Source organism: Mustelus asterias, chromosome 12 (assembly GCF_964213995.1).
Source record: "Mustelus asterias chromosome 12, sMusAst1.hap1.1, whole genome shotgun sequence".
Classification (NCBI taxonomy): domain Eukaryota; kingdom Metazoa; phylum Chordata; class Chondrichthyes; order Carcharhiniformes; family Triakidae; genus Mustelus; species Mustelus asterias.
This window is the reverse complement of record NC_135812.1, coordinates 2,924,411-2,952,384: the sequence shown is the minus strand read 5'-3', so window position 1 is coordinate 2,952,384 and position 27,974 is coordinate 2,924,411. Positions and strand designations below refer to the sequence as shown.

Here is a 27,974-nt window from a genome sequence, read left to right as displayed (position 1 = left end):
CAGAAAAGATTTACAAGGATGCTACCAGGACTTGATGATTTGGGTTATAAGGAGAGGCTGGATAGACTGGGACTTTTTTCTCTGGAGCGTAGGAGGCTGAGGGGTAATCTTATAGAGGTCGATAAAATAATGAGGGGCATAGACAAGGTAGATAGTCAATATCTTGTCCCAAAGGTAGGGGAGTCTAAAACTAGAGGGAATAGGTTTAAGGTGAGAGGGGAGAGATACAAAAGTGTCCAGAGGAGCAATTTTTTCACACAGAGGATGGTGAGCGTCTGGAACAAGCTGCCAGAGGTAGTATTGAGGCAGGTACCATTTTGTCTTTTAAAAAGCATTTAGATAGTTACATGGATAAGATGGGTATAGAGGGATATGGGCCAAATGCGGGCAATTGGGATAAGCTTAGAGGTTTAAAAAAAAAGGCGGCATGGACAAGTTGGGCTCAAGGGCCTGTTTCCATGCTGTAAACCTCTATGGCTCTATGACTCTATGACACTGCTGCCTCACAGCACCAGGGTCCCGGGTTCAATTCCCGGTTTGGGTCACTGTCTGTGCGGAGTTTACACGTTCTCCCGTGTCTCCGTGGGTTTTCTCCAGCTGCTCCGGTTTCCTCTCACACTCCAAAGATGTGCAGGTTAGGCGGATTAGCCATGGTAAAAGTGTGGGGTTATGGGGATAAGGTGGAGGAGAGGCCTGTGGAGAGTACTCTGTATCTGTATCTAACCCTGTGGTGTACCTGTCCTGGGAGTGTTTGATGTGGACCGTGTAGAGGGAGCTTTACTCTTTATCTAACCCCGTGCTGTACCTGCCCTGGGAGAGTTTGATGGAAGTCATGATGTGGAGATGCCGGCGTTGGACTGGGGTAAACACAGTAAGAAGTCTAACAACACCAGGTTAAAGTCCAACAGATTTATTTGGTAGCAAAAGCCACTAGCTTTCGGAACAGGCTGTTCCTTCGTCAGGTGGGTGGGAGTTCTGATCACAAACAGGGCACAAAGACACAAACTCAATTTACATGAATAATGATTGGAATGTGAGTCTTCACAGTTAATCAAGTCTTAAAGGTACAGACAATGTGAGTGGAGGGAGCATTAAGCACAGGTTAAAGAGATGTGTATTGTCTCCAGACAGGACAGCTAGTGAGATTTTGCACATCTAGGCAAGTTGTGGGGGTTACAGATAGTGTGACATGAACCCAATATCCCGGTTGAGGCCGTCCTCATGTGTGCGGAACCTGGCTATCAGTCTCTGCTCAGCGACTCTGCGCTGTCGTGTGTCGTGAAGGCCGCCTTGGAGAACGCTTACCCGGAGATCAGAGGCTGAATGCCCGTGACCGCTGAAGTGTTCCCAACAGGAAGGGAACAGCCTTGCCTGGTGATTGTCAAGCGGTGTTCATTCATCTGTTGTCGTGGTGTCTGCATGGTTTCCCCAATGTACCATGCCTCGGGACATCCTTTCCTGCAGTGTATCAGATAGACAACGTTGGCCGAGTTGCAAGAGTATGTACCATGTACCTGGTGGATGGTGTTCTCGCGTGAGATGATGGCATCCGTGTCGATGATCCGGCACGTCTTGCAGAGGTTGCTGTGGCAGGGTTGTGTGGTGCCGTGGTCACTGTTCTCCTGAAGGCTGGGTGGCTTGCTGCGGACAATGGTCTGTTTGAGGTTGTGCGGTTGTTTGAAGGCAAGAAGTGGGGGTGTGGGTATGGCCTTGGCGAGATGTTCGTCTTCATCAATGACATGTTGAAGGCTCCGGAGGAGATGCCGTAGCTTCTCCGCTCCGGGGAAGTACTGGACGACGAAGGGTACTCTGTCCACCGTGTCCCGTGTTTGTCTTCTGGGGAGGTCGGTGCGGTTGTTCGCTGTGGCGCGTTGGAACTGTCGATCGATGAGTCGAGCGCCATATCCTGTTCTTATGAGGGGAAACCATGCAGACGCTACGACAACGGATGAATGAACACCGCTCGACAATCACCAGGCAAGACTGTTCTCTTCCTGTTGGGGAGCACTTCAGCGGTCACGGGCTCCGGGTAAGCGTTCTCCAAGGCGGCCTTCACGACAGCGCAAAAGTTGCTGAGCAGAGACTGAAAGCCAGGTTCAGCACACATGAGGACGGCCTCAACCGGGATATTGGGTTCATGTCACACTATCTGTAACCCCCACAACTTGCCTGGATGTGCAAAATCTCACTAGCTGTCCTGTCTGGAGACAATACACATCTCTTTAACCTGTGCTTAATGCTCCCTCCACTCACATTGTCTGTACCTTTAAGACTTGATTAGCTGTAAAGACTCACATTCTAATCATTATTCATGTAAATTGAGTTTGTGTCTGTGTCCTGTTTGTGGTCAGAACTCCCACCCACCTGACGAAGGAACAGCCTGTTCCGAAAGCTAGTGGCTTTTGCTACCAAATAAACCTGTTGGACTTTAACCTGGTGTTGTTAGACTTCTTAGAATGTTTGATGGGACAGTGTAGAGGGAGCTTTACTCTGTATCTAACCCCATGCTGTACCTGTCCTGGGAGTGTTTGATGGGGGACAGTGTAGAGGGAGCTTTACTCTGTATCTAACCCCGTGCTGTACCTGTCCTGGGAGTGTTTGATGGGGACAGTGTAGAGGGAGCTTTACTCTGTGTCTAACCCCGTGCTGTACCCGTCCTAGATATATTAATCTGTTTGTCAATTCATGTTGTTTGCAATCAAAAGGCATCTCCCTCAAGTTTCAGTTCAAGTTGCCTCATTTTGCAGGAGTGTCAATGGTATGAATGTGTATGGGCTCCCCTCTGCCTGAATGACACACTAAACCCTGTGACTCTGCCATGTGTACGCTAAGGGAATAAACAAATCTACTTCCTGCAGGGAATCATGCTGTCTTTGGTGGGATGTTACAATGCCTCTTATATCAGTGTGTAGCCTTTGAGGACAGAGAGCTCTGAATAGGTCTCTGACTCAATGCTGTTGTTTGCAGTTTAAACAACAAAAGGGAAGATCCTGGTTTTGAGAATATCTGGTTGTGTTTATGGCCTGTTTGCTTGCGATGTGGAGATGCCGGCGTTGGACTGGGGTAAACGCAGTAAGAAGTCTCTCAACACCAAATTCAAGTCCAACAGGTTTATTTGGTAACAAAAGCCACTAGCTTTCGGAGCGCTGCCCCTGACTCACCTGACGAAGGGGCAGCGCTCTGAAAGCTAGTGGCTTTTGTTACCAAATAAACCTGTTGGACTTTAACCTGGTGTTGAGAGACTCCTTACTGTGTTTGCTTGCTCCAGGACTCCATGTGGAGCAGCAGATGGAAAAGTCTGGAATCCTTATCCTTTCCTGAATCCATTGTCACTGAGACCCTGGCAGCACCTGATCTGCTTTGTGCAACTATTTGGCGATTGTGTTAACAGCCTGGCCGATATTGTTAGCTCTGGTACTGCACTGTGTAAATTCCAGTCTGGTATCTATGGATTCAGCATCAGGAGATATATTGGATGGGTTGAGTCAGTGATAGGGGAGAAGGGGGAGTGAATTTGTGGCCCGTTGGTTAATTATTGGGGGCTCTGAGTTAGAAATTGAGGGCACACACTGGCTATAACAGCAGAAAGTTGCATGTGGGAAGCGAAGTAAGAAGACCAACATTCTTAGCTTTTGGGGAGTTTCAGTTGGAATGTTAATCAATAACAAGATCTCTCTTTAGGAACAGTTTGAATGAGAAGATGATGGAACGGATATTCTTGAACAATGACCCCAGTATTCTAGTCTCTCAAGCTGGTGTAGTATCCTCCCAGTGTTTATCATGTCTAATCACTCTAAGAATATATCACCTCTTGTCCTTCTAAACCCTGGGGAATTTAGCTCTTGTCTCTTCAATCTTTCCTCATAGGACAATCCTGTTATCCCAGGAATCAGTCTTGTGAACCTTGTTGCACTCCATGTGGTAAGCCCATCATTACTTAGGTAAGGAAACCAAAACTGTATACAGTGTCCCACATGTGGAAACCATGGATGAACAGGGATATCCGCTGCTTACTGAAGTCCAGGTCTCAGGCATTCAAGTCAGGTGACCCTGACCTATACAGGATATCCAGATACTATCTACAGAGAACCATCAAAGATGCCAAGAGACAGTACTGGACCAAGCTAGAGCCAGGCTAACCACACGAACAACCATCGATGATGACATAACAGGCTACAAGATGAAGGCAGGTAGAATCACCGGCACCAACGCACCCCTCCCCGATGAGCTCAATGCATTCTATGCCCGTTTTGAGCAAGAGGTCAGCGACAGCATGCCTTCCACCCCAGAAGCCTCGGCCGAACCCATATCCAAGGTGACCATCATGGACGTCAGAGCAGCCTTCTCAAAAGTTAACCCATAGAATGTGACTGGCCCGGATGGGGTACCCGGGCGAGCACTCAGATCCTGCATAGACCAGCTGGCGGGGGTATTGGCAGATATCTTCAACCTCTCTTTACATCGATCTGAGGTCCCTACCTGCTTCAAGAAGACGACCATCATCCCAGTACCAAAGAAAAGCCAGGCAGTGTGCCTTAATAACTATCGTCCGGTGGCTCTGAAATCCATCATTATGAAGTGCTTCGAAAGGTTAGTCATGGCATGAATCATTTCCAGCCTCCCAGACTACCTGGATCCACTCCAGTTCGCCTACCATCGCAGCAGGTCCACAGCAGATGCCATCTCCCTGGCCCTGCACTCAACCCTGGAACACCTAGATAACAAAGACACCTGTGTTAGACTCCTATTCATCGACTACAGCTCAGCCTTTAACACTATTATCCCAACAAAACCCATCTGCAAAATCCATGGCCTAGGGCTCGGCTTCTCCCTCTGCGACTGGATCCTGAACTTCCTAACTCACAGACCACAATCAGTAAGGATAGGCAACAACACCTCCTCCGTGATCATCCTCAACACTGGTGCCCCACAAGGCTGTGTCCTCAGTTTCTTACTATACTCCTTATACACCTATGACTGTGTGGCCAAATTCCCCTCCAATTCGATTTTCAAGTTTGCTGACAACACCACCGTAGTGGGTCAGATCTCAAACAATGACGAGATGGAGTATAGGAATGAGATAGAGAATCTGGTGAACTGGTGCGGCAACAATAACCTCTCCCTCAATGTCAACAAAATGAAGGAGATTGTCATCAACTTCAGGAAGTATAGTGGAGAACATCCCCCTGTCTACATCAATGGGGACGAAGTAGAAAGGGTCGAGAGCTTCAAGTTTCTAGGTGTCCAGATCACCAACAACCTGTCCTGGTCCCCCCCATGCCGACACTACAGTTAAGAAAACCCACCAAAGCCTCTACTTTCTCAGGAGGCTAAGGAAATTTAGCATGTCCGCTACAACTTTCACCAATTTTTATAGATGCACCACAGAAAGCATCCTTTCTGGATGTTACACAGCTTGGTGTGGCTCCTGTTCTGACCAAGACTGCAAGAAACTACAAAGGATTGTGAACGTAGCCCAGTCCATCACGCAAACCAGCCTCTCATCCACTGACTCCGTCTACATTTCTTGCTGCCTTGGAAAAGCAGCCAACAGAATCACGGACCCCACGCACCCCGGACAAACTCTCTTCCACCTTCTTCCATTAAAAGATACAAAAGTCTGAGGTCACGTACCAACCAACTCAAAAACAGTTTCTTCCCTGCTGCCGTCAGACTTTTGAATGGACCTACCTTGCATTAAGTTGATCTTTCTCTACACCCTAGCTATGACTGTAACACTACATCCCTCTCCTTTCCTTCTCTATGTATGGTATGCTTTGGCTGTATAGCACGCAAGAAACAATACTTGTCACTGTATACTGATACATGTGACAATAATAAATCAAATCAAAATCAAATGTGGTCTCATCAATGCCCTGTAAAATTGCAATAATGTTTCTTTATCTTTGATATAAAGGCTAACATAGTGTTTGCTTTTGTAATTGCTTGCTCTACCTGCGCATTCACTCTCTGTGATTCAGTACAATTAAACTCAGGTCCTTCTGAATACCAACATTCCCCAGACTCTCACCATTGAAAATATATTCTGTATTTCCTACCGAGGAAGGTAGATTCAATGAGAAGATATGTTCAGAGAGAACGGGAGAGGAGATGGAAAAATTAGAGAAAGGTGCGAGTTCAGGGAGGACCTTGGAGGAAGAAGAACAGGGAAGTTCTCCCCAGTGTCCTGACCAATATATATCCCAAAGTCAACATCTGCTTTTAAGAAAAACCGATTAGCTAGTCATTATCACATTGCTGTTTATGGGATCTTGCTGTGTGACAATTGGCTGCTGCATTTCCTATATGGCATCAGTGACTACAATTCAAAAATACTTCATTAGAACCATAGAACCATAGAAAATTACAGCTCAGAAACAGGCCTTTTGGCCCTTCTTGTCTGTGCCGAACCATTTTATGCCTGGTCCCACTGACCTGCACTTGGACCATATCCCTCCACACCCCTCTCATCCATGAACCCGTCCAAGTTTTTCTTAAATGTTAAAAGCATTTACCACTTTATCCGGCAGCTCATTCCACACTCCCACCACTCTCTGCGTGAAGAAGCCCCCCCTAATATTCCCTTTAAACTTTTCTCCTTTCACCCTTAACCCATGCCCTCTGGTTTTTTTCTCCCCTCGCCTCAGCGGAAAAAGCCTGCTTGCATTCACTCTATCTATACCCATCAAAATCTTATACACCTCTATCAAATCTCCCCTCAATCTTCTACGCTCCAGGGAATAAAGTCCCAACCTATTCAATCTCTCTCTGTAACTCAGCTTCTCAAGTCCCGGCAACATCCTTGTGAACCTTCTCTGCACTCTTTCAACCTTATTTACATCCTTCCTGTAACTAGGTGACCAAAACTGTACACAATACTCCAAATTCGGCCTCACCAATGCCTTATATAACCTTACCATAACACTCCAACTTTTATACTCGATACTCCGATTTATAAAGGCCAATGTACCAAAGACACTCTTTACGACCCTATCCACCTGTGACGTCACTTTTAGGGAATTCTGTACCTGTATTCCCAGATCCCTCTGTTCAACTGCACTCTTCAGAGTCCTACCATTTACCCTGTACGTTCTACTTTGGTTTGTCCTTCCAATGTGCAATATCTCACACTTGTGGCACAAGTAATGTAAGGTCTTTCTTTCTTCAATCACTATAACCTTCTATTCCTTTCTCCATCAAGTGTTCTTCCAGTTTCCCCTTAAAGAAACTATTTACCTCAACCACCCTCTGTGGGAGTGAGTTCCACATTCTCCCCACTCTCTGGATAAAGAAGTTTTTCTTGAATTCCCCATTAGATTTATTAAAAACATAGAAACATGCAAATAGTTGCAGGAGTAGGCTATTCAGCCCTTTGAGCCTGCACCACCATTCAGTATGATCATAGTTGATCATGCACTTTCAGTATCCCACTCCCACTTTCTCTCCATACCCCTTGATCCCTCTAGCTGCAAGGGCCACGTCCAGCTCCCTCTTGAACATATTTAACGACTGGCCCCAACAGCTTCCTGTGGTAGAGAATTCCACAGGTTCACAACTCTCTGGGTGAAGAAGTTCTTCCTCATCTCAGTCCTGAATGGCTTACCTCTTTATTCTTAGACTGTGACCCCTAGTTCTGGACTTCCTCAACATTGGGAACATTCTTCCCGCATCTAGCCTGTCCACTCCCATCAGGATTTTATATGTTTCTGTGAGATCCCCTCTCATTCTTCTAAATTCCAGTGAGTACAAGCCCAGTTGATCCAGTCACTCTTCATATGCCAGTCCTGCCATTCCAGGAATCAGTCTGGTGAACTTTCGCTGGACTCCCTCAATAGCAAGAACGCCCTTTCTCAGACAAGGAGACCAAAACTGCACACAATACTCAAGGTGTGCCTTCACCAAGGCCCTGTATAACTGCAGCAAAAAAAAAATCATGACTACCTTATATTTGTGGTCCCTAGTTTTGGATCTACCCACGAGTAGAAACGTTTTCTCTGTGTCTATTCTGGCAAACCCTTTCATAATTTTAAAGACCTCCATCAGGTCACCTGTCAGTTTTTTTCCTGGAGAGAAGAACTCGTCCAGCCTGTCCTGTCATTCCTGATAGTTATAACATCTCAGTTCTCTTATTATTCTTGTAAATCCCATTTTTGCACCTTCCCTGTGCCTCCGTATCCATTTTATAACACGGAAGCTAGATCTGTGCACAGTATTCCCAAGTGTGGACTGAACAAGGTTTGATACAAGTTTAACATAACTTGTCAAAACTGCTTTTCTATTCTTTCTATTTAGAAATGAATGCAAGAGCTTTCCTTAAAGTCAAGATGAAGTCAGACTTGTGCGCAAGCTAGATTTTATTCTTATATTTTGACAGTAATATGTTGAGCTGTGTCCTCTATTTACTTCAGGCACTCTCCTAATCACCCTTGGCAGGAGTCTGGGACTGAGTAATCGGATCCATTTGTCCTAAAGGTTGTCTTCATCCACAAACTTCAGCTCCTGTTAAGTTGATTTGATTCCTTCCTGCGAAACAGTAAAGTATCTGACTGTCTGTGACCTGAAACTGCGCAATCCTTGTGTGGCCTTGTACTGCTTGCGTCAATTATCTCTTGCCTAATGGTGCCATTTGTTATACAGATGCAAGCCAGTCGGTGAAGTTGAAACTAAGACAGAGAGTCTCTCCTTATAGAGTATATTAACAGAGTCAACACCACCAGTGTCCCAGCTATTCCCATTTATGTGTACAGATACATCACCTGTTCAACAGTGTAATCCCAGTAAAGCTCAACAATGTAATTACCAATAGTATTGACACTATTGCCATAAAAAAACAGGCTCTACCCATTATTGGAAACTCTAGTTGTGAATAGGAGCTGAAACTTAAGCTGGTTCTGTTTCACTTTCCTCTCTCTTTCCTGCCGACTACAGAAGACCCACAGCCTCCTTTTCGAACAGCAACCAGGCAATAAATGGCACCCTTGCCAGGGGCTGCCAGCATTCTGAGAACAAATGTAACTGAGCCATGGTCCAATCACTCACCAGTATCTTACCCATGTGCCCAATCATCACGCGGGCACTTAGTCATTGGTTGTTGGCCAGCTATTCCACCGCTGTGGGAGGCAAAGCCGGAAATAGCAGGGGTTCTGACATAAATGTTTAGTTCCTCTCTGTCCATGGGGGACGTGCCAGAGGACGGGAAATGGCTAATGTAGTTCCACTTTTCAAGAAGGGTGGTTGAGATGAACCAGTAAATTACAGACCGGTGAGTCTCACATCAGTAGTAGGGAAATTACAGAATACAGAAAAGAGATAGATAACCTGGTGAACTCGTGCAATGATAATAATCTCAACAAAACCTCAATGTCAACAAAACAAAGGAGATAATCATCGACTTCAGGAAGCGTGGTGGAGGACATGCCCCTGTCTACATCAATGGGGACAAAGTAGAAATGGTCAAGAGCTTCAAGTTTTAAGGTGTCCAGATCACCAACAACCTGTCCTGCTCCCCCCAGGCTGACACTATCGTTAAGAAAGCCCGCCAACGCCTTGAATTTCTCAGAAGACGAAGGAAATTTGGCGTGTCCACTACTACTCTCATCAACTTTTACAGATGCACCATAGAAAGCTGGTTGCATCGCAGCTTGGTATGGCTCCTGCTCTGTCCAAGACAGCGAGGAACTACAAAGGGTCATGAACGAAGCCCAGTCCATCATGCAAACCAGCCTCCCATCCATTGACACTGTCTATACTTCCCACTGCCTGGAAAAAGCAGCCAGCATAATTAAGGACTCCACGCACCACGGACATACTCTCTTCCACCTTCTTCTATTGGGAAAAGGATACAAGAGTCTGAGGACATGTGCCAACTGACTCAAGAACAGCTTCTTCCCTGCTGCCATCAGACTTTTGAATGGACCTACCTCGCATTAAGTTGATCTTTCTCTACACCCTAGCTATGACTGTAACTCTACATTCTGCACCCTCTCCTTTCCTTCTCGATGAACGGTATGCTTTGTCTTGCCACAAGAAACAATACTTTTCACTGAATACTAATACATGTGACAATAATATATCAAATCAAATCAAACTATTGGAGAAATTCTGATGGAGAGGATTAATCTCCAGCTGGAACTGCTTGGGGTGTTACAGCAGGCCATCCCTGGGCTACACGTGTATCCTTGGCTGGAGTCTATGGAAGCAGTCAGTACCCAGAATGCTGTGTGTCATATTTAGTTTCCTCTCTCTTGGTGATCCCAAGCCCTGCCTGGGCCCAACCAACCCATTGGCCTCTTAGGAACATAGGGATTAGGAGCGAGAGTAGGCCATTCAGCCCCTCGAGCCAACTCCGCCATTCTATATGATCATGGCTGATCCCTTTCTCATCCCAATTCCATTTCCCTGCCTCTTCCCCATTGCCTTTTTCCCACTTTTGATCAAATATTTATCGCTCTCCTTGAATTCATTGATTCTGCATCCACTGCACTGTGGGGCAGTGAGTTCCATAGAATCACAACCCTCTGTGAGAAGCAGCTTCTCCTTATCTCTGTCTTGAACCTACAACTATGCCCTCTTGCCCTAGATTATTCTTTCTTTTTTGATGTCCCCCTTGTGGAACTGTCTTGACACTGCACTGCCTGCTTCATTAAAGGAATGGGCTTCTTTTAAACAGTAAGATTCTCAAGCCTTTTGTGCAAGAATCTATAATTGTATCTCAATAAACTTCCCCTATATAGCACCTTGCCACATCTCAAACCCTGGCACATAACATTGAAGTTCAGTGAAAGTTTGATATGGAAGCCACACAGCAAGATCCCACAAACAGCAGTCAGACCAGCTAATAGTAAAGTAGAGCAGTTACTCTATTTTTCAATGGTGTCGATACAGGAATGTTGGACTGGAAAAAAATCCCTGTTTTTCTTCCAAAAATGATCGACTGTATCCGCTTTAAAACAGGCAAGTTTTGCACCTGTTCTGAAGGATTGCCGCTCCATCAATGCAGGACTCCCTCAGTACTGACCCTCTGACAGTGCGGCACTCCCTCAGTGCTGACCCCCTGACAGTGCGGCACTCCCTCAGCACTGACCCTCTGACAGTGCGGCACTCCCTCAGTACTGATCCTCTGACAGTGCGGCACTCCCTCAGCACTGACCCTCTGACAGTGCGGCACTCCCTCAGTGCTGACCCCCTGACAGTGCGGCACTCCCTCAGCACTGACCCCCTGACAGTGCAGCACTCCCTCAGTACTGACCCCCTGACAGTGCAGCACTCCCTCAGTGCTGACCCCCTGACAGTGCGGCACTCCCTCAGCACTGACCCCCTGACAGTGCAGCACTCCCTCAGTGCTGACCCCCTGACAGTGCGGCACTCCCTCAGTACTGACCCTCTGACAGTGCGGCACTCCCTCAGTACTGACCCTCTGACAGTGCGGCACTCCCTCAGTACTGACCCTCTGACAGTGCGGGGCTCCCTCAGCACTGACCCTCTGACAGTGCGGCACTCCCTCAGTACTGACCCCCTGACAGTGCGGCACTCCCTCAGCACTGACCCTCTGACAGTGCGGCACTCCCTCAGTGCTGACCCTCTGACAGTGCGGCACTCCCTCAGTACTGACCCTCTGGCAATGCGGCACTCCCTCAGTACTGACCCTCTGACAGTGCGGCACTCCCTCAGTACTGACCCTCTGACAGTGCGGCACTCCCTCAGTACTGACCCCCTGACAGTGCGGCACTCCCTCAGCACTGACCCCCTGACAGTGCAGCACTCCCTCAGTACTGACCCCCTGACAGTGCAGCACTCCCTCAGTGCTGACCCCCTGACAGTGCGGCACTCCCTCAGCACTGACCCCCTGACAGTGCAGCACTCCCTCAGTGCTGACCCCCTGACAGTGCGGCACTCCCTCAGTACTGACCCTCTGACAGTGCGGCACTCCCTCAGTACTGACCCTCTGACAGTGCGGCACTCCCTCAGTACTGACCCTCTGACAGTGCGGGGCTCCCTCAGCACTGACCCTCTGACAGTGCGGCACTCCCTCAGTACTGACCCTCTGACAGTGCGGCACTCCCTCAGTGCTGACCCTCTGACAGTGTGGCACTCCCTCAGTACTGACCCTCTGGCAATGCGGCACTCCCTCAGTACTGACCCTCTGACAGTGCGGCACTCCCTCAGTACTGACCCTCTGACAGTGCGGCACTCCCTCAGTACTGACCCTCTGACAGTGCGGCACTCCCTCATTACTGACCCTCTGACAGTGTGGCACTCCCTCAGTACTGACCCTCTGACAGTGCGGCACTCCCTCAGGACTGACCCTCTGACAGTGCAGCACTCCCTCAGTGCTGACCCCTGACAGTGCGGCACTCCCTCAGTACTGACCCTCTGACAGTGCGGGGCTCCCTCAGCACTGACCCTCTGACAGTGCGGCACTCCCTCAGTACTGACCCCCTGACAGTGCGGCACTCCCTCAGCACTGACCCTCTGACAGTGCGGCACTCCCTCAGTGCTGACCCTCTGACAGTGCGGCACTCCCTCAGTACTGACCCTCTGGCAATGCGGCACTCCCTCAGTACTGACCCTCTGACAGTGCGGCACTCCTTCAGTACTGACCCTCTGACAGTGCGGCACTCCCTCAGTACTGACCCCCTGACAGTGCGGCACTCCCTCAGCACTGACCCCCTGACAGTGCAGCACTCCCTCAGTACTGACCCCCTGACAGTGCAGCACTCCCTCAGTGCTCACCCCCTGACAGTGCGGCACTCCCTCAGCACTGACCCTCTGACAGTGCGGCACTCCCTCAGTGCTGACCCTCTGACAGTGCGGCACTCCCTCAGTACTGACCCTCTGGCAATGCGGCACTCCCTCAGTACTGACCCTCTGACAGTGCGGCACTCCCTCAGTACTGACCCTCTGACAGTGCGGCACTCCCTCAGTACTGACCCCCTGACAGTGCGGCACTCCCTCAGCACTGACCCCCTGACAGTGCAGCACTCCCTCAGTACTGACCCCCTGACAGTGCAGCACTCCCTCAGTGCTGACCCCCTGACAGTGCGGCACTCCCTCAGCACTGACCCCCTGACAGTGCAGCACTCCCTCAGTGCTGACCCCCTGACAGTGCGGCACTCCCTCAGTACTGACCCTCTGACAGTGCGGCACTCCCTCAGTACTGACCCTCTGACAGTGCGGCACTCCCTCAGTACTGACCCTCTGACAGTGCGGGGCTCCCTCAGCACTGACCCTCTGACAGTGCGGCACTCCCTCAGTACTGACCCTCTGACAGTGCGGCACTCCCTCAGTGCTGACCCTCTGACAGTGTGGCACTCCCTCAGTACTGACCCTCTGGCAATGCGGCACTCCCTCAGTACTGACCCTCTGACAGTGCGGCACTCCCTCAGTACTGACCCTCTGACAGTGCGGCACTCCCTCAGTACTGACCCTCTGACAGTGCGGCACTCCCTCAGTACTGACCCTCTGACAGTGTGGCACTCCCTCAGTACTGACCCTCTGACAGTGCGGCACTCCCTCAGGACTGACCCTCTGACAGTGCAGCACTCCCTCAGTGCTGACCCCTGACAGTGCGGCACTCCCTCAGTACTGACCCTCTGACAGTGCGGCACTCCCTCAGTACTGACCCTCTGACAGTGCGGCACTCCCTCAGGACTGACCCTCTGACAGTGCAGCACTCCCTCAGTGCTGACCCCCTGACAGTGCGGCACTCCCTCAGTACTGACCCTCTGACAGTGTGGCACTCTCTCAGTACTGACCCTCTGACAGTGCGGCACTCCCTCAGTACTGACGCTCTGACAGTGCGGCACTCCCTCAGCATTGACCCTCTGACAGTGCAGCACTCCCTCAGTGCTGACCCCCTGACAGTGCAGCACTCCCTCAGTACTGACCCCCTGACAGTGCGGCACTCCCTCAGTACTGACCCTCTGACAGTGCGGCACTCCCTCAGTACTGACCCTCTGACGGTGCGGCACTCCCTCAGTACTGACCCTCTGACAGTGTGGACTCCATCAGAGAGCAGTATGAAGCAGTGGAAAGATTCTCGAGGTGATTAAGTCTGAGAGGCTGCAATGTGAATGCTCCTTCAATAGCCATGACTATCTTCACAGCAGTCGATAGACGGGGTTAGTCAAATTTAAGCGGGATGATGTGGGCACCCAGAGTACACACATACCCAACGTACATCCCTATCCCACTGGATGCCATCCTGGAATTATGAATCAGAGATTAAATCTTCAGTCGTCGGAAATGTCTGGACCTGGGGCCTCCTGATCCTGGCATGGGAATGTGCCCAGTCACTTCTTTAAAAAATTGTGCTGTCTGATGTGTAGCAGTTTGAAAACATTCAGCATATTTGGGATTTTGTTTTGAAATGAATAATAATATATGAAGCTGTTTAGTGTTGCACCGATTGACGGAATTATTAACTGCAGAGCTGTTGACTGACTGGGGATTCAGACTGACGCTGCGAGCCCTGAGCTCCCTCAATCACAGCTGCTGGATTATTGCTGAACCATTAATGCTGTATTAAATCAGACTGATAGAAGCTCAGAGTACATCAGCATATTATTCTGTGTTTATCTGAAAGTAAAGGCACCTCTCGACTCATTTCAAGCACTTGGCTGGATTGAATGCAGCACGCACACTTCAGCTGTGTCACAAATACTCACGAGACCTCGATCCTGCTGTTAATAAATGTTTCACATCACTCATCCCCCTAGGTATCAGATATTTTCCCTTTTCTCTTCAGCATGAAAACCACTGGTTCTGTATAACTGCATGACATGCACAATGACTTCTCCATTTGAGGACTGCGATTCTCTTTAATATACACAGGGACTGCTATTCTCTATAATATACACAGGGGCTGCTATTCTCTATAATATACACAGGGACTGATATTCTCTATAATATACACAGGGGCTGCTATTCTCTATAATATACACAGGGACTGATATTCTCTATAATATACACAGGGGCTGCTATTCTCTATAATATACACAGGGACTGATATTCTCTATAATATACACAGGGACTGCTATTCTCTATAATATACACAGGGACTGCTATTCTCTATAATATACACAGGGACTGCTATTCTCTATAATATACACAGGGGCTGCTATTCTCTATAATATACACAGGGACTGCTATTCTCTATAATATACACAGGGACTGCTATTCTCTATAATATACACAGGGACAGCTATTCTCCGTAATATACACAGGGGCTGCTATTCTCCGTAATATACACAGGGACTGCTATTCTCTATAATATACACAGGGGCTGCTATTCTCTATAATATACACAGGGACTGCTATTCTCTATAATATACACAGGGACTGCTATTCTCTATAATATACACAGGGGCTGCTATTCTCTATAATATACACAGGGACTGCTATTCTCTATAATATACACAGGGACTGCTATTCTCTATAATATACACAGGGACTGCTATTCTCTATAATATACACAGGGGCTGCTATTCTCTATAATATACACAGGGACTGCTATTCTCTATAATATACACAGGGACTGCTATTCTCTATAATATACACAGGGGCTGCTATTCTCTATAATATACACAGGGACTGCTATTCTCTATAATATACACAGGGACTGCTATTCTCTATAATATACACAGGGACTGCTATTCTCTATAATATACACAGGGACTGCTATTCTCTATAATATACACAGGGACTGCTATTCTCTATAATATACACAGGGGCTGCTATTCTCTATAATATACAAAGGGACTGCTATTCTCTATAATATACACAGGGACTGCTATTCTCTATAATATACACAGGGGCTGCTATTCTCTGTAATATACACAGGGACAGCAATTCTCTATAATATACACAGGGTCTGCTATTCTCTATAATATACACAGGGACTGCTATTCTCTAAAATATACACAGGGGCTGCTATTCTCTATAATATACACAGGGACTGCTATTCTCTATAAAGTACACAGGGGCTGCTATAGAAAATTATATACACAGACACTGCTATTCTCTATAATGTACAAAGTGGCTGTTTTTCTCTATAATATACACAGACACTGCTCTTCTCTATAATATACACAGGGACTGCTATTCTCTATAATATACACAGGGGTTGTTATTCTCCATAATATACACAGGGGCTGCTATTCTCTATAATATACACAGGGGCTGCTATTCTCTATAATATACACAGGGTCTGCTATTCTCTATAATATACACAGGGACTGCTATTCTCTATAACATACACAGGGGTTGTTATTCTCCATAATATACACAGGGGCTGCTATTCTCTATAATATACACAGGGACTGCTATTCTCTATAACATACACAGGGGTTGTTATTCTCCATAATATACACAGGGGCTGCTATTCTCTATAATATACACAGGGGCTGCTATTCTCTATAATATACACAGGGGCTGCTATTCTCCATAATATACACAGGGGCTGCTATTCTCTATAATATACACAGGGGTTGTTATTCTCCATAATATACACAGGGGCTGCTATTCTCTATAATATACACAGGGGCTGCTATTCTCCATAATATACACAGGGACTGCTATTCCCGATAATATACACAGGGACTGCTATTCTCTATAATATACACAGGGGCTGCTATTCTCTATAATATACACAGGGGCTGCTATTCTCCATAATATACAAAGGGCCTGCTATTCCCGATAATATACACAGGGACTGCTATTCTCTATAATATACACAGGGACTGCTATTCTCTATAATATACACAGGGGCTGCTATTCTCTATAATATACACAGGGACTGCTATTCTCTTTAATATACACAGGGGCTGCTATTCTCTATAATATACACAGGGGCTGCTATTCTCTATAATATACACAGGGACTGCTATTCTCTATAATATACACAGGGACTGCTATTCTCTTTAATATACACAGGGACTGCTATTCTCTATAATATACACAGTGACTGCTATTCTCTATAATATACACAGGGACTGCTATTCTCCATAATATACAAAGGGCCTGCTATTCCCGATAATATACACAGGGACTGCTATTCTCTATAATATACACAGGGGCTGCTATTCTCTATAATATACACAGGGGCTGCTATTCTCCATAATATACAAAGGGCCTGCTATTCCCGATAATATACACAGGGACTGCTATTCTCTATAATATACACAGGGACTGCTATTCTCTTTAATATACACAGGGGCTGCTATTCTCTATAATATACACAGGGGCTGCTATTCTCTATAATATACACAGGGACTGCTATTCTCTATAATATACACAGGGACTGCTATTCTCTTTAATATACACAGGGACTGCTATTCTCTATAATATACACAGGGACTGCTATTCTCTATAATATACACAGGGACTGCTATTCTCTATAATATACACAGGGCTGCTATTCTCTATAATATACACAGGGCTGCTATTCTCTATAATATACACAGGGACTGCTATTCTCTGTCATATACACAGGGACTGCTATTCTCTATAATATACACAGGGACTGCTATTCTCTATAATATACACAGGGACTGCTATTCTCTATAATATACACAGGGACTGCTATTCTCTATAATATACACAGGGACTGCTATTCTCTATAATATACACAGGGACTGCTATTCTCTATAATATACACAGGGACTGCTATTCTCTATAATATACACAGGGACTGCTATTCTCTATAATATACACAGGGGCTGCTATTCTCTATAATATACACAGGGACTGCTATTCTCTATAATATACACAGGGCTGCTATTCTCTATAATATACACAGGGACTGCTATTCTCTATAATATACACAGGGACTGCTATTCTCTATAATATACACAGGGCTGCTATTCTCTATAATATACACAGGGACTGCTATTCTCTATAATATACACAGGGCTGCTATTCTCTATAATATACACAGGGACTGCTATTCTCTGTAATATACACAGGGACTGCTATTCTCTATAATATACACAGGGACTGCTATTCTCTATAATATACACAGGGACTGCTATTCTCTATAATATACACAGGGACTGCTATTCTCTATAATATACACAGGGACTGCTATTCTCTATAATATACACAGGGACTGCTATTCTCTATAATATACACAGGGACTGCTATTCTCTATAATATACACAGGGACTGCTATTCTCTATAATATACACAGGGACTGCTATTCTCTATAATATACACAGGGACTGCTATTCTCTATAATATACACAGGGACTGCTATTCTCTATAATATACACAGGGACTGCTATTCTCTATAATATACACAGGGACTGCTATTCTCTATAATATACACAGGGACTGCTATTCTCTATAATATACACAGGGGCTGCTATTCTCTATAATATACACAGGGACTGCTATTCTCTATAATATACACAGGGCTGCTATTCTCTATAATATACACAGGGACTGCTATTCTCTATAATATACACAGGGACTGCTATTCTCTATAATATACACAGGGCTGCTATTCTCTATAATATACACAGGGACTGCTATTCTCTATAATATACACAGGGCTGCTATTCTCTATAATATACACAGGGACTGCTATTCTCTGTAATATACACAGGGACTGCTATTCTCTATAATATACACAGGGACTGCTATTCTCTATAATATACACAGGGACTGCTATTCTCTATAATATACACAGGGACTGCTATTCTCTATAATATACACAGGGACTGCTATTCTCTATAATATACACAGGGACTGCTATTCTCTATAATATACACAGGGACTGCTATTCTCTATAATATACACAGGGACTGCTATTCTCTATAATATACACAGGGACTGCTATTCTCTATAATATACACAGGGGCTGCTATTCTCTATAATATACACAGGGACTGCTATTCTCTATAATATACACAGGGACTGCTATTCTCTATAATATACACAGGGACTGCTATTCTCTATAATATACACAGGGACTGCTATTCTCTATAATATACACAGGGACTGCTATTCTCTATAATATACAATGGGGCTGCTATTCTTTGTAATGTACAAGTGGACTGTTACTTGGTATGTGGAGAATACTATATTTCCCTACAATATACCCAGGCGTATTACTAATAATATAGACACAGGCTGTTTAACATAATTGGGATGTGTGTGTTGTGTAACTCACCTCGAGTACTAGTATTTTAATAAATGCTGAGGATTCAGTGGTTTTTTTTGCCACTATATATTGATGTAGCTCCTTGGGCTGGAATTAACCCTTACAGCTGCTGGGTCTGGGCCAAGATAGGTCTGGATGTTGGTGCTGTCATGACAAATCATCACAGCATTCGGCTTGCTTGCTGCTGACATTTTATGTGGTCTCTAATGTGCTCCAGCCCAGAGGGATGGAGCCGTGATTCGCTCCAGGATATTTGTATATTAATAGAATGCTGCACTGTCACCAATGTCCTCTCTGGTCCATTTCTTCCCATCACTGTCCTTGTGTTACTGAACAGATCTCCAGGTCACATTGACTCCCAGCAATGAGCAGAATTCAAGGAGACAGCCATTCTCCCGAGAATGTTCAGCGACAGATTGTGAGGCTGCAGTTAACGTTGCAATAAAACCATTATCCTCACTTGTCTCGGTTCCAATGTATTTTATAATCTCAACATAATATTGTACAGGAAAGACAGTATTTTCTGATATATCTCCAGGTAAATGTTTTGATCTTTTAATCAATCTCTGCAGCCTGGTTAACTGCTGCCTCACAGCACCAGGGACCTGGGTTTGATTCCCGGCTTGGGTCACTGTCTGTGTGGAGTTTGCACGTTCTCCACGTGTCTGCGTGGGTTTCCTCCAGGTGCTCCGGTTTCCTCCCACAGTCTGAAAAAGTGCGGGTTAGGTTGATTGGCCATGCTAAATTACCCCTGAGTGTCAGGAGGATTAGGAGGGTAAATATATAGGGTTACGGGGTTAGGACCTGGTGGGATTGTTGTCGGTGCAGATTCGATGGGCCGAATGGCCTCCTTCTGCACTGTAGATTTTGTGATTCCTGTTTCTCAGTTTATTTGACATGATTTTGTACCAAAGTGTCAGCTGTGGTAGCACTCTCCCCTGAAGGTTGTGGATTCCAACCCCACTCCAGCTGGCATTCCCAGTGTATGTACTGAGGGAGTGCTGCTCTGCCAGAGATGCCGTCTTTCAGAAGAAACATTAACTGAGGCCTGGCCTACTCTCCCTATGGAAGATCCCATGTCCACGAGTTGGAGAAGAGTAGGGGAGTTCTGCCAGGTGTCTGACACAATGTTTACCCCTCAACTAATATGACAAAAAGAGAACGTCCTGGTCATTAAGACATTGCTGTGTGTGGGATCTTGCTCTGCACAAACATTTCCTACATTACAACAGCAGGCAGACTTCATTGACTGTAAAGTTCTTTGAAACACCCTGAGCTTGTGAAAGAAGCAATAGAAATACAAGTTTTCTTTCTCACCAAAGCAGGAAAAAGGGCATGAATTGTTCATTGTCACCGGTCTTGTCATACCCCTATGTCACATTTCATCAGAGTCAAATTTATTATAATTGGCACAAATTTTATTCTTGCAGAACCATTGCATCATTGTTCTGGTGCACTTGACTCCCAGCCCTGGGCCTGTCGAGGTTTCTCAGTCTTGAATTTCACAGACAAAAAGCAACAAAACTAAAGGACAAGAATTGAACATCCCAATTAATTCTACAATCGTTCCTGTCTCTGTCTTATTCACTCATCAGTTTGTGTGTGTGTGATTTTTCTCTCCCCCCTCTCTTTCCCTGTGTCACTCTCTCTTTCCATTCCGCACACTAATAGACAATCCTCTCCTGTTTTTACAGCTGTTACACTATTAAACAAAACAATCCAATCCGTCAGTCTCTTGGGGAATATATATCTCTCCTCTGCGCACTGACGTCACACTGACAGGCCTGAAGTTATGGCTCCGACCATGGGTTTTACAGTTGGTTGCAGGAAAGCTTTGGCTGCGTCTTGACTCTCAGACTTGAACCTTCAGCTGTAATATTTACCAAGGGTGCTGTCAGACAGAGGCTGCATGCTGTCTCCCCAACTGCGTGCAGTGGTTACTAATAAATATTTTAGCAACAAGAGTAGGACACTCAATCCCTTGAGCCAATCTATCATTCAGTTAGACCATGTTTGATCTGCATCCCAGCTGTATTTATCTGCCTTGACTCCACATTCCTTAGTACCCTTACCCAACAGAAATCTGTCCATCTCAGTCTGGAGTGTAAATCGACACTCAGAATCCTCAGCCATTTCAGAGAGAGTTCCAGATTTCCACTACCCTTGGCTTGAAGAATGTTTCACCCCTGAACAGCTTAGCTCTTGTTTTAAAGTTCTGCTCCAAGTTCTGGACTCCTGTCACCACAGGAATTAGTTTCTCTCCGTCTACCCTATCACATTCCTTTATCATTTTAAATACCTCAGTGAGATCATCCCTTTATCAATACTTGAGGGAATACAAGCCCAGTTTATGCAACATGTCTTCATATACATTTAATCCTTTTAGTTCTGGTATCATTCCGGTGAATCTGCGTTGCACCCCCTTCAAAGCCAGTCGAACCTTCCTGAGGTGCAGTGCCCAGAACCTAATGGTGTCCTGCCTATTATGTTTGCCCCTGTGGACTAAGGGACATAAAGAATCACTGGGTTGGCTTGAATACATCCACACTGGGAGTTGTTTATTAAGGTGTGCACTCATTCACAGTCAGGTCGAAGACTGCCCAGCAGGGTCCCATACTGGGCGGAGCTAATAGTAAGAGTTTTAACAACACCAGGTTAAAGTCCAACAGGTTTATTTGGTAGCAAATGCCATTAGCTTTTGGAGCGCTGCTCCTTCGTCAGATGGAGTGGAAATGTGCTCTCAAACAGTGCACAGAGACACAAAATCAAGTTACAGAATACTGATTGGAATGCGAATCCAGGAGCTAATAGCCCAGGGGTCACCTGACCCATGCTCTTAAAGGGGCAGTCCGCACCCCAAACCCCAACATACCGTATCTTATATATACACAACTCTCTGCAGCAGAACCCATGGGAAATTCAGAGGTGGAATCTACATTCCCAAGAACGGATGCTCAGTATAATGAGGATCTGTGAGGAATGTAGTCAGTTCGCAGCTGGAATATTTATGCACCCCCTGTGATTTCCAGTCTGTGCAGTAGTTCTGAACCTGGGAACAAAACCACAGTCTGCACTGAGGGATTATCACAGATACATTTCCAGTTTTTCTGCTCCAGTGTTCCCAGGCCCCACTCCTCACCATCCTTCCCCCTTGAATGTGCTGACGCTTTCTGTAATAACAGCCCTATAATAATGTTCATCAGGCCATTGAAGTTGGCCTATTGGAATACGAACTCCCTGATTAAGGGGCCAATTGAAGGGGCAATCAGGAAGACTTTACTTTGTATATAACTGGGAGCGTCAGTTCCTCTGGCACTCCCGAGGGTAGACTGCTGACTGATAGCACGCTGTGTACTCCTGTTGGAATTATAAATGAAGGGATTCTGGAGAAGGGACTTCTGCCTCCGTGAACTTATTACAAGCCCAAATGCTCCGAAACTTCACTCAAATGCCTGTTCTTCAGGTCAAGAGAATATGTCACCAGTTATTCAACTGTGGATGGCATCACATTACTCATCTGTCATCCAAATGGTTCCCCAACCTTTCACAGCTGAGGGGAAAGTGCCCTCACTGAGATCTGATAGGATAAATAGCCTTCCCATGAGCAGGTGTACAGCAAAGCAGGAAGATCGCATATCCAGGTGACTCTGCGGCATGCCTTTCCATCGCAGCATCCTCTGTAACTGCAGGAGGACAGCTTGGAGCAGAGTTCCTACTCCACACAGTGTCTCTACTGGTACATATGCTGCAGCCAGTTAAAAGGCTGCATCACTTCAGCAAGAGTGGGTGTTGCAATAGCCTGCTGGGTGTGGTGGTACTATAACATCACAAAGCACCTAACATTCAACTCTGTTGCAAAGTAGAAAGATAGTCATTATTGCAAAGGCCTTACTGCAAAGTAGAAAGCACAGTAACCAATCTGTACACAGCAAGATCCCATTAACAGCAACGTGATCATCATCTGGTTATCTGATTTGGGGATGTTGGTTGAGCGATCAATAATGTCCTAAAATACTGTGGAGACCGACCCTGCTCTTCCTCTAATAGTGAACATGGAATTTTACATCCACCTGAAAGAGCAAAGAGATTGGGTATAATGCTTCATCGGAAAAGCAGGACCGCTGACAGTGCAGCACTCCCTCAGTACTGACTCTCTGACAGTGCGGCACTCCCTCAGTACTGACCCTCTGACAGCACGGCACTCCCTCAGTACTGACCCTCTGACAGTGCGGCACTCCCTCAGTACTGACTGTCTGACAGTGCGGCACTCCCTCAGTACTTCCCTCTGACAGTGCAGCACTCCCTCAGTACTGACCCTCTGACAGTGTGGCACTCCCTCAGTACTGACCCTTTGACAGTGCAGCACTCCCTCAGCACTGACCCTCTGACAGTGCAGCACTCCCTCAGTACTGATGCTCTGACAATGCGACACTCCCTCAGTACTGCCCTCTGACAGTGCAGCACTCCCTCAGCACTGACCCTCTGACTGTGCAGCACTCCCTCAGAACAGACCCACTCAGTACTAACCTTCTGACAGTGCAGCACTCCCTCAGAACTGACCCTCTGACAGTGCGGCACTCCCTCAGTACTGACCCTTGACAGTGCAGCACTCCCTCAGAACTGACCCTCTGACTGTGCAGCACTCCCTCAGAACTGACCCTCTGACAGTGCAGCACTCCCTCAGTACTGACCCTTGACAGTGCAGCACTCCCTCAGAACTGTCCCTCTGACAGTGCAGCACTCCCTCAGTACTGACCCTTTGACAGTGCGGCACACCCTCAGTACTGACGCTCTGACAATGCGGCACTGCCTCAGTTTTGACCCACTGACAGTGCGGCACTCCCTCAGTACTGACCCTCTGACAGTGCGGCACTCCCTCAGTGCTGACTCTCTGACAGTGCGGCACTCCCTCAGTACTGACCCTCTGACAGTGCGGCACTTCCTCAGTGCTGACTCTCTGACAGCGCGGCACTCCCTCAGTGCTGACTCTCTGACAGTGCGGCACTCCCTAAGTGCTGACTCTCTGACAGCGCGGCACTCCCTCAGTGCTGACTCTGACAGTGCAGCACTCCCTCAGTGCTGACTCTCTGACAGCGCGGCACTCCCTCAGTGCTGACTCTCTGACAGTGCGGCACTCCCTCAGTGCTGACTCTCTGACAGCGCGGCACTCCCTCAGTACTGACCCTCTGACAGTGCGGCACTCCCTCAGTACTGACCCTCTGACAGTGCGGCACTCCCTCAGTGCTGACTCTCTGATAGTGCAGCACTCCCTCAGTACTGACCCTCTGACAGTGCGGCACTCCCTCAGTGCTGACTCTCTGACAGTGCGGCACTCCCTCAGTGCTGACTCTCTGATAGTGCAGCACTCTCTCAGTAAGTTTTTTGGAGTGTGTTAAAGGAGCAGAGAATGAGGCTGTGAGCTTTGGGGAGGGAATTGCAGAGCTTTTGTCCCAGGTAGTTGGGCACAGCCACCATTGGAGGAGTGATGAAAATTGGGAATATGCAAGAGGCTCTAAGTGGAGGAGCGCAGGATCTTGAAGGATTGCAGAGCTGGAGGCGATGAAGCAGCATCATTAGAAACACACAATCTGGTTTCTGGGTCCTGGGAAAGGGCGGGAGACTGGGGCTAGCTCAGTTTCTCTTGCAGAGAGTCAGCCGGTATAAAATGGGCCAAATGGCCTTTTCCTATGCTGTAACCATTCTAGGACCTTATGAATGCAGTTCATGGGATCTTGCTGTGTAAATTGTGTTGTGAAGTTGAGTTTGTGAGGTTGATGTGATGTTGGTAAAGATGCAAAAAAATTGTAAAACTGCTCGAGGAAGAAAAACATTATGCGGTCCTTTTAAAAGCCGGTGTTTGTTTCAGAGCTTGGAAGTTTAAAATGCAACGTATATCCAGAGTCGCAGACTGAAACATTCGTATCGAAAAGTCAAGCAGTCGTCTTGACAAGACAACCTGTGTTTATTTTAATTTAGCCAATCAATTTAAAGCAGGTACTCAGTTACCAGGAACCTATAAGATTTGAGTTTGATGGTGTTGACAACATCAGACCAATCCTATTGTAGGAAAATTGATAGGTCACCACAGGCATAAAAGAGAGTGCAGGGGGGAAAAACAGGAGAGCAACAGAAGAACTGCCACCTCTCAGGCCTCGAGAGGGAGAGAGCAGCTCTCAACTCTGCCAGCTTCAGATATCTCTCAAGAGAACGCACCATCTAACTAGCGAAAGGTACCAAATCAGAAAGAATTTACAGACAGAGGAATCAACAGAGGAACTCCAAACGATTCCAAAAGCCATAAACCCTGGTTGTATTTTTGAGAGTGACTGAATTCTATTTTTCTTTAGGTTCATAAATGAGTATTGTATTTATTTGAGCAGCATTCCATTAGAATCTGATTTTATTTGATGTGTTACTTGTTTAAGCAAAGTTCCCGACTAGTTAAATGAATAAATTGTTAAGTGTTCATGTTAAAGTGAGGGTGGGGTTTTTCTGTGAGTTACCCACTGAACATTACTGAGGGACAGTTCACACCTTCTCACACACTTTTAACAGATTACGAGGCGAGGGATTCCTCTTTGGGGGATTCAGCGTAACTTCTCAAAAGAGATTCAACCTCTGCATCGTAACAATTGACTGCCATATTCCCTGTATCACAACAGTTCAGGCACTTCAAAGGTAATTAATTGGTTGTCCTGAAGTGGTGAAAGTTGCTCTCAAAATGCAAGTCGTTTCTCATTGTTTGATTTTCTGCTCTTTCTGCAGGATTTAGGGATGGAATCAACCTCGCTGGATGATGTCTTGTGTAGATATGCCAGCTTCCGTAATCTGGTGGATCCAATTACTCACGACCTGATCATCAGTCTGGCCCGGTACATCCACTGCCCCAAACCGGTAAGGGTTGCCCCTCTTTATGCTCTCCAGTGACAGGAGTCCAGACCCTCCTGCTGTCAGTAGTCTCTGTACCTGAACTGACTGAGCTCCTCTGGAGCAGGAAGGAGACAGTGCCTGGACAATCACCCTATCAGCAGCTCCTCAAATGCGATCCCATTCCTGGGAGCACATCTCCCTCTGTGGCAGAGGAACCTCAGCAAACGCAGGCACTTGACAAACACGTGATTGGCTCAGTTAGTCCCAGAGACAGTTCAAAAAGGGGGAAGAGGTGTCAGAGGTGTAGGACTATCCGTGGCTGCAGTGGAGCCACAGGACATCCTGTTTCCCTCTCTCTCCCTCCAGGAACGACCCATTTACTGACTAACTGGAAAAACTGTCTCACTCTGTCATTACCTCTGTCTCTCTCTCTCTCTCTCCCTGTACTTATTTCTCTCTCATCAGCTTGTTGCCATTCCTAGCTGCTTAGAGAATGTGCTGTGACAGTGCTGTCAGGAAGGGTTTTCTCACAGTGACAGTGAAGGATCAGGGATATATTGCCAAGTTAGCACGGTGTGTGATTAGGAGGGAGCTTGCAGGTGCAGGATGTCCATATACAACTGCAGCCATTGTCCTTCTAGATGGCAGAGGTTACGGGTTTGGAAGGTGCTGTTGAACGAGGCTTGGCTGGTTGTTGCATCCTAGATCTTGAAGCCCAAAATCACTCCCTGATTTTGGTTCATTCGGAGTTCTGCTGGTAGAATACATCCCTGTGGAACTTTTCCTTCACCCATGAACCTAGCCGAAAGTTTCGTAAAGTCTGCTGAGATATTCCTATATACCATCCTAATAAAGAAGCTTGCAGTGAAATATTCTGGCCCATTCTCATTGAAATGGGATCCTGATTGGATTATCTGCCCTGTATAATTCCGATTTACCAGCCTGCCCTTGTCAGCAATTTAATTACACGTCCCTTAGCCGCTGATCTCAGAATCTCAGTATATTGAGGAGTACAACGGAAACACAAGTACTGAGAGAATGCTGCACTGTCAGAGGGTCAGTGCTGAGGGAGTGCTGCACTGTCAGAGGGTCAGTACTGAGGGAGTGCTGCACTGTCAGAGGGTTAGTACTGAGGGAGTGCCGCACTGTCAGAGGGTCAGTACTGAGGGAGTGCCGCACTGTCAGAGGGGCAGTACTGAGGGAGTGCCGCACTGTCAGAGGGTCAGTACTGAGGGAGTGCCGCACTGTCAGAGGGTCAGTACTGAGGGAGTGCCGCACTGTCAGAGGGTCAGTACTGAGGGAGCGCAGCACTGTCAGAGGGTCAGTACTCATAGAAATCATAGAAACCCTACAGCACAGAAAGAGGCCATTCGGCCCATCGAGTCTGCACCGACCACAATCCCACCCAGGCCCTACCCCCATATATTTTACCCACCAATCCCTCTAACCTACGCATCTCAAGACACTAAGGGCAATTTTAGCATGGCCAATCAACCTAACCCGCACATCTTTGGACTGTGGGAGGAAACCGGAGCACCCGGAGGAAACCCACGCAGACACGAGGAGAATGTGCAAACTCCACACAGACAGTGACCCAAGCCGGGAATCGAACCCAGGTCCCTGGAGCTGTGAAGCAGCAGTGCTAACCACTGTGCTACCGTGCCGCCCTGTCAGAGGGTCAGTACTGATGGAATGCTGCACTGTCAGAGGGTCAGTACTGAGGGAGTGCCGCACTGTCAGAGGATCAGTACTGAGGGAGTGGCATTGTCAGAGGGTCAGCGCTCAGGGAGTGTTGCACTGTCAGAGGGAGAGTACTGAGGGAGTGGCACACTGTCAGAGGGTCAGTGCTGAGGGAGTGCCGCACTGTCAGAGGGTCAATACTGAGGGAGTGCCACACTGTCAGAGGGTCAGTACTGAGGGAGTGCCGCACTATCAGAGGGTC

General features: G+C 46.9%; 1 protein-coding gene across 1 annotated transcript in view; it reads left to right on the top strand.

Annotated features, from left to right (window-relative positions):
• The window catches only part of lrrc75a (leucine rich repeat containing 75A), an 81,880-nt gene that overhangs the window by 13,149 nt on the left and 40,757 nt on the right, over positions 1-27,974 (top strand). Inside the window, exon 2 of the mRNA XM_078224573.1 lies at positions 25,928-26,056. Coding sequence (XP_078080699.1) covers positions 25,928-26,056 — 129 coding nt within the window. The remainder of the gene's footprint in view (positions 1-25,927; positions 26,057-27,974) is intronic.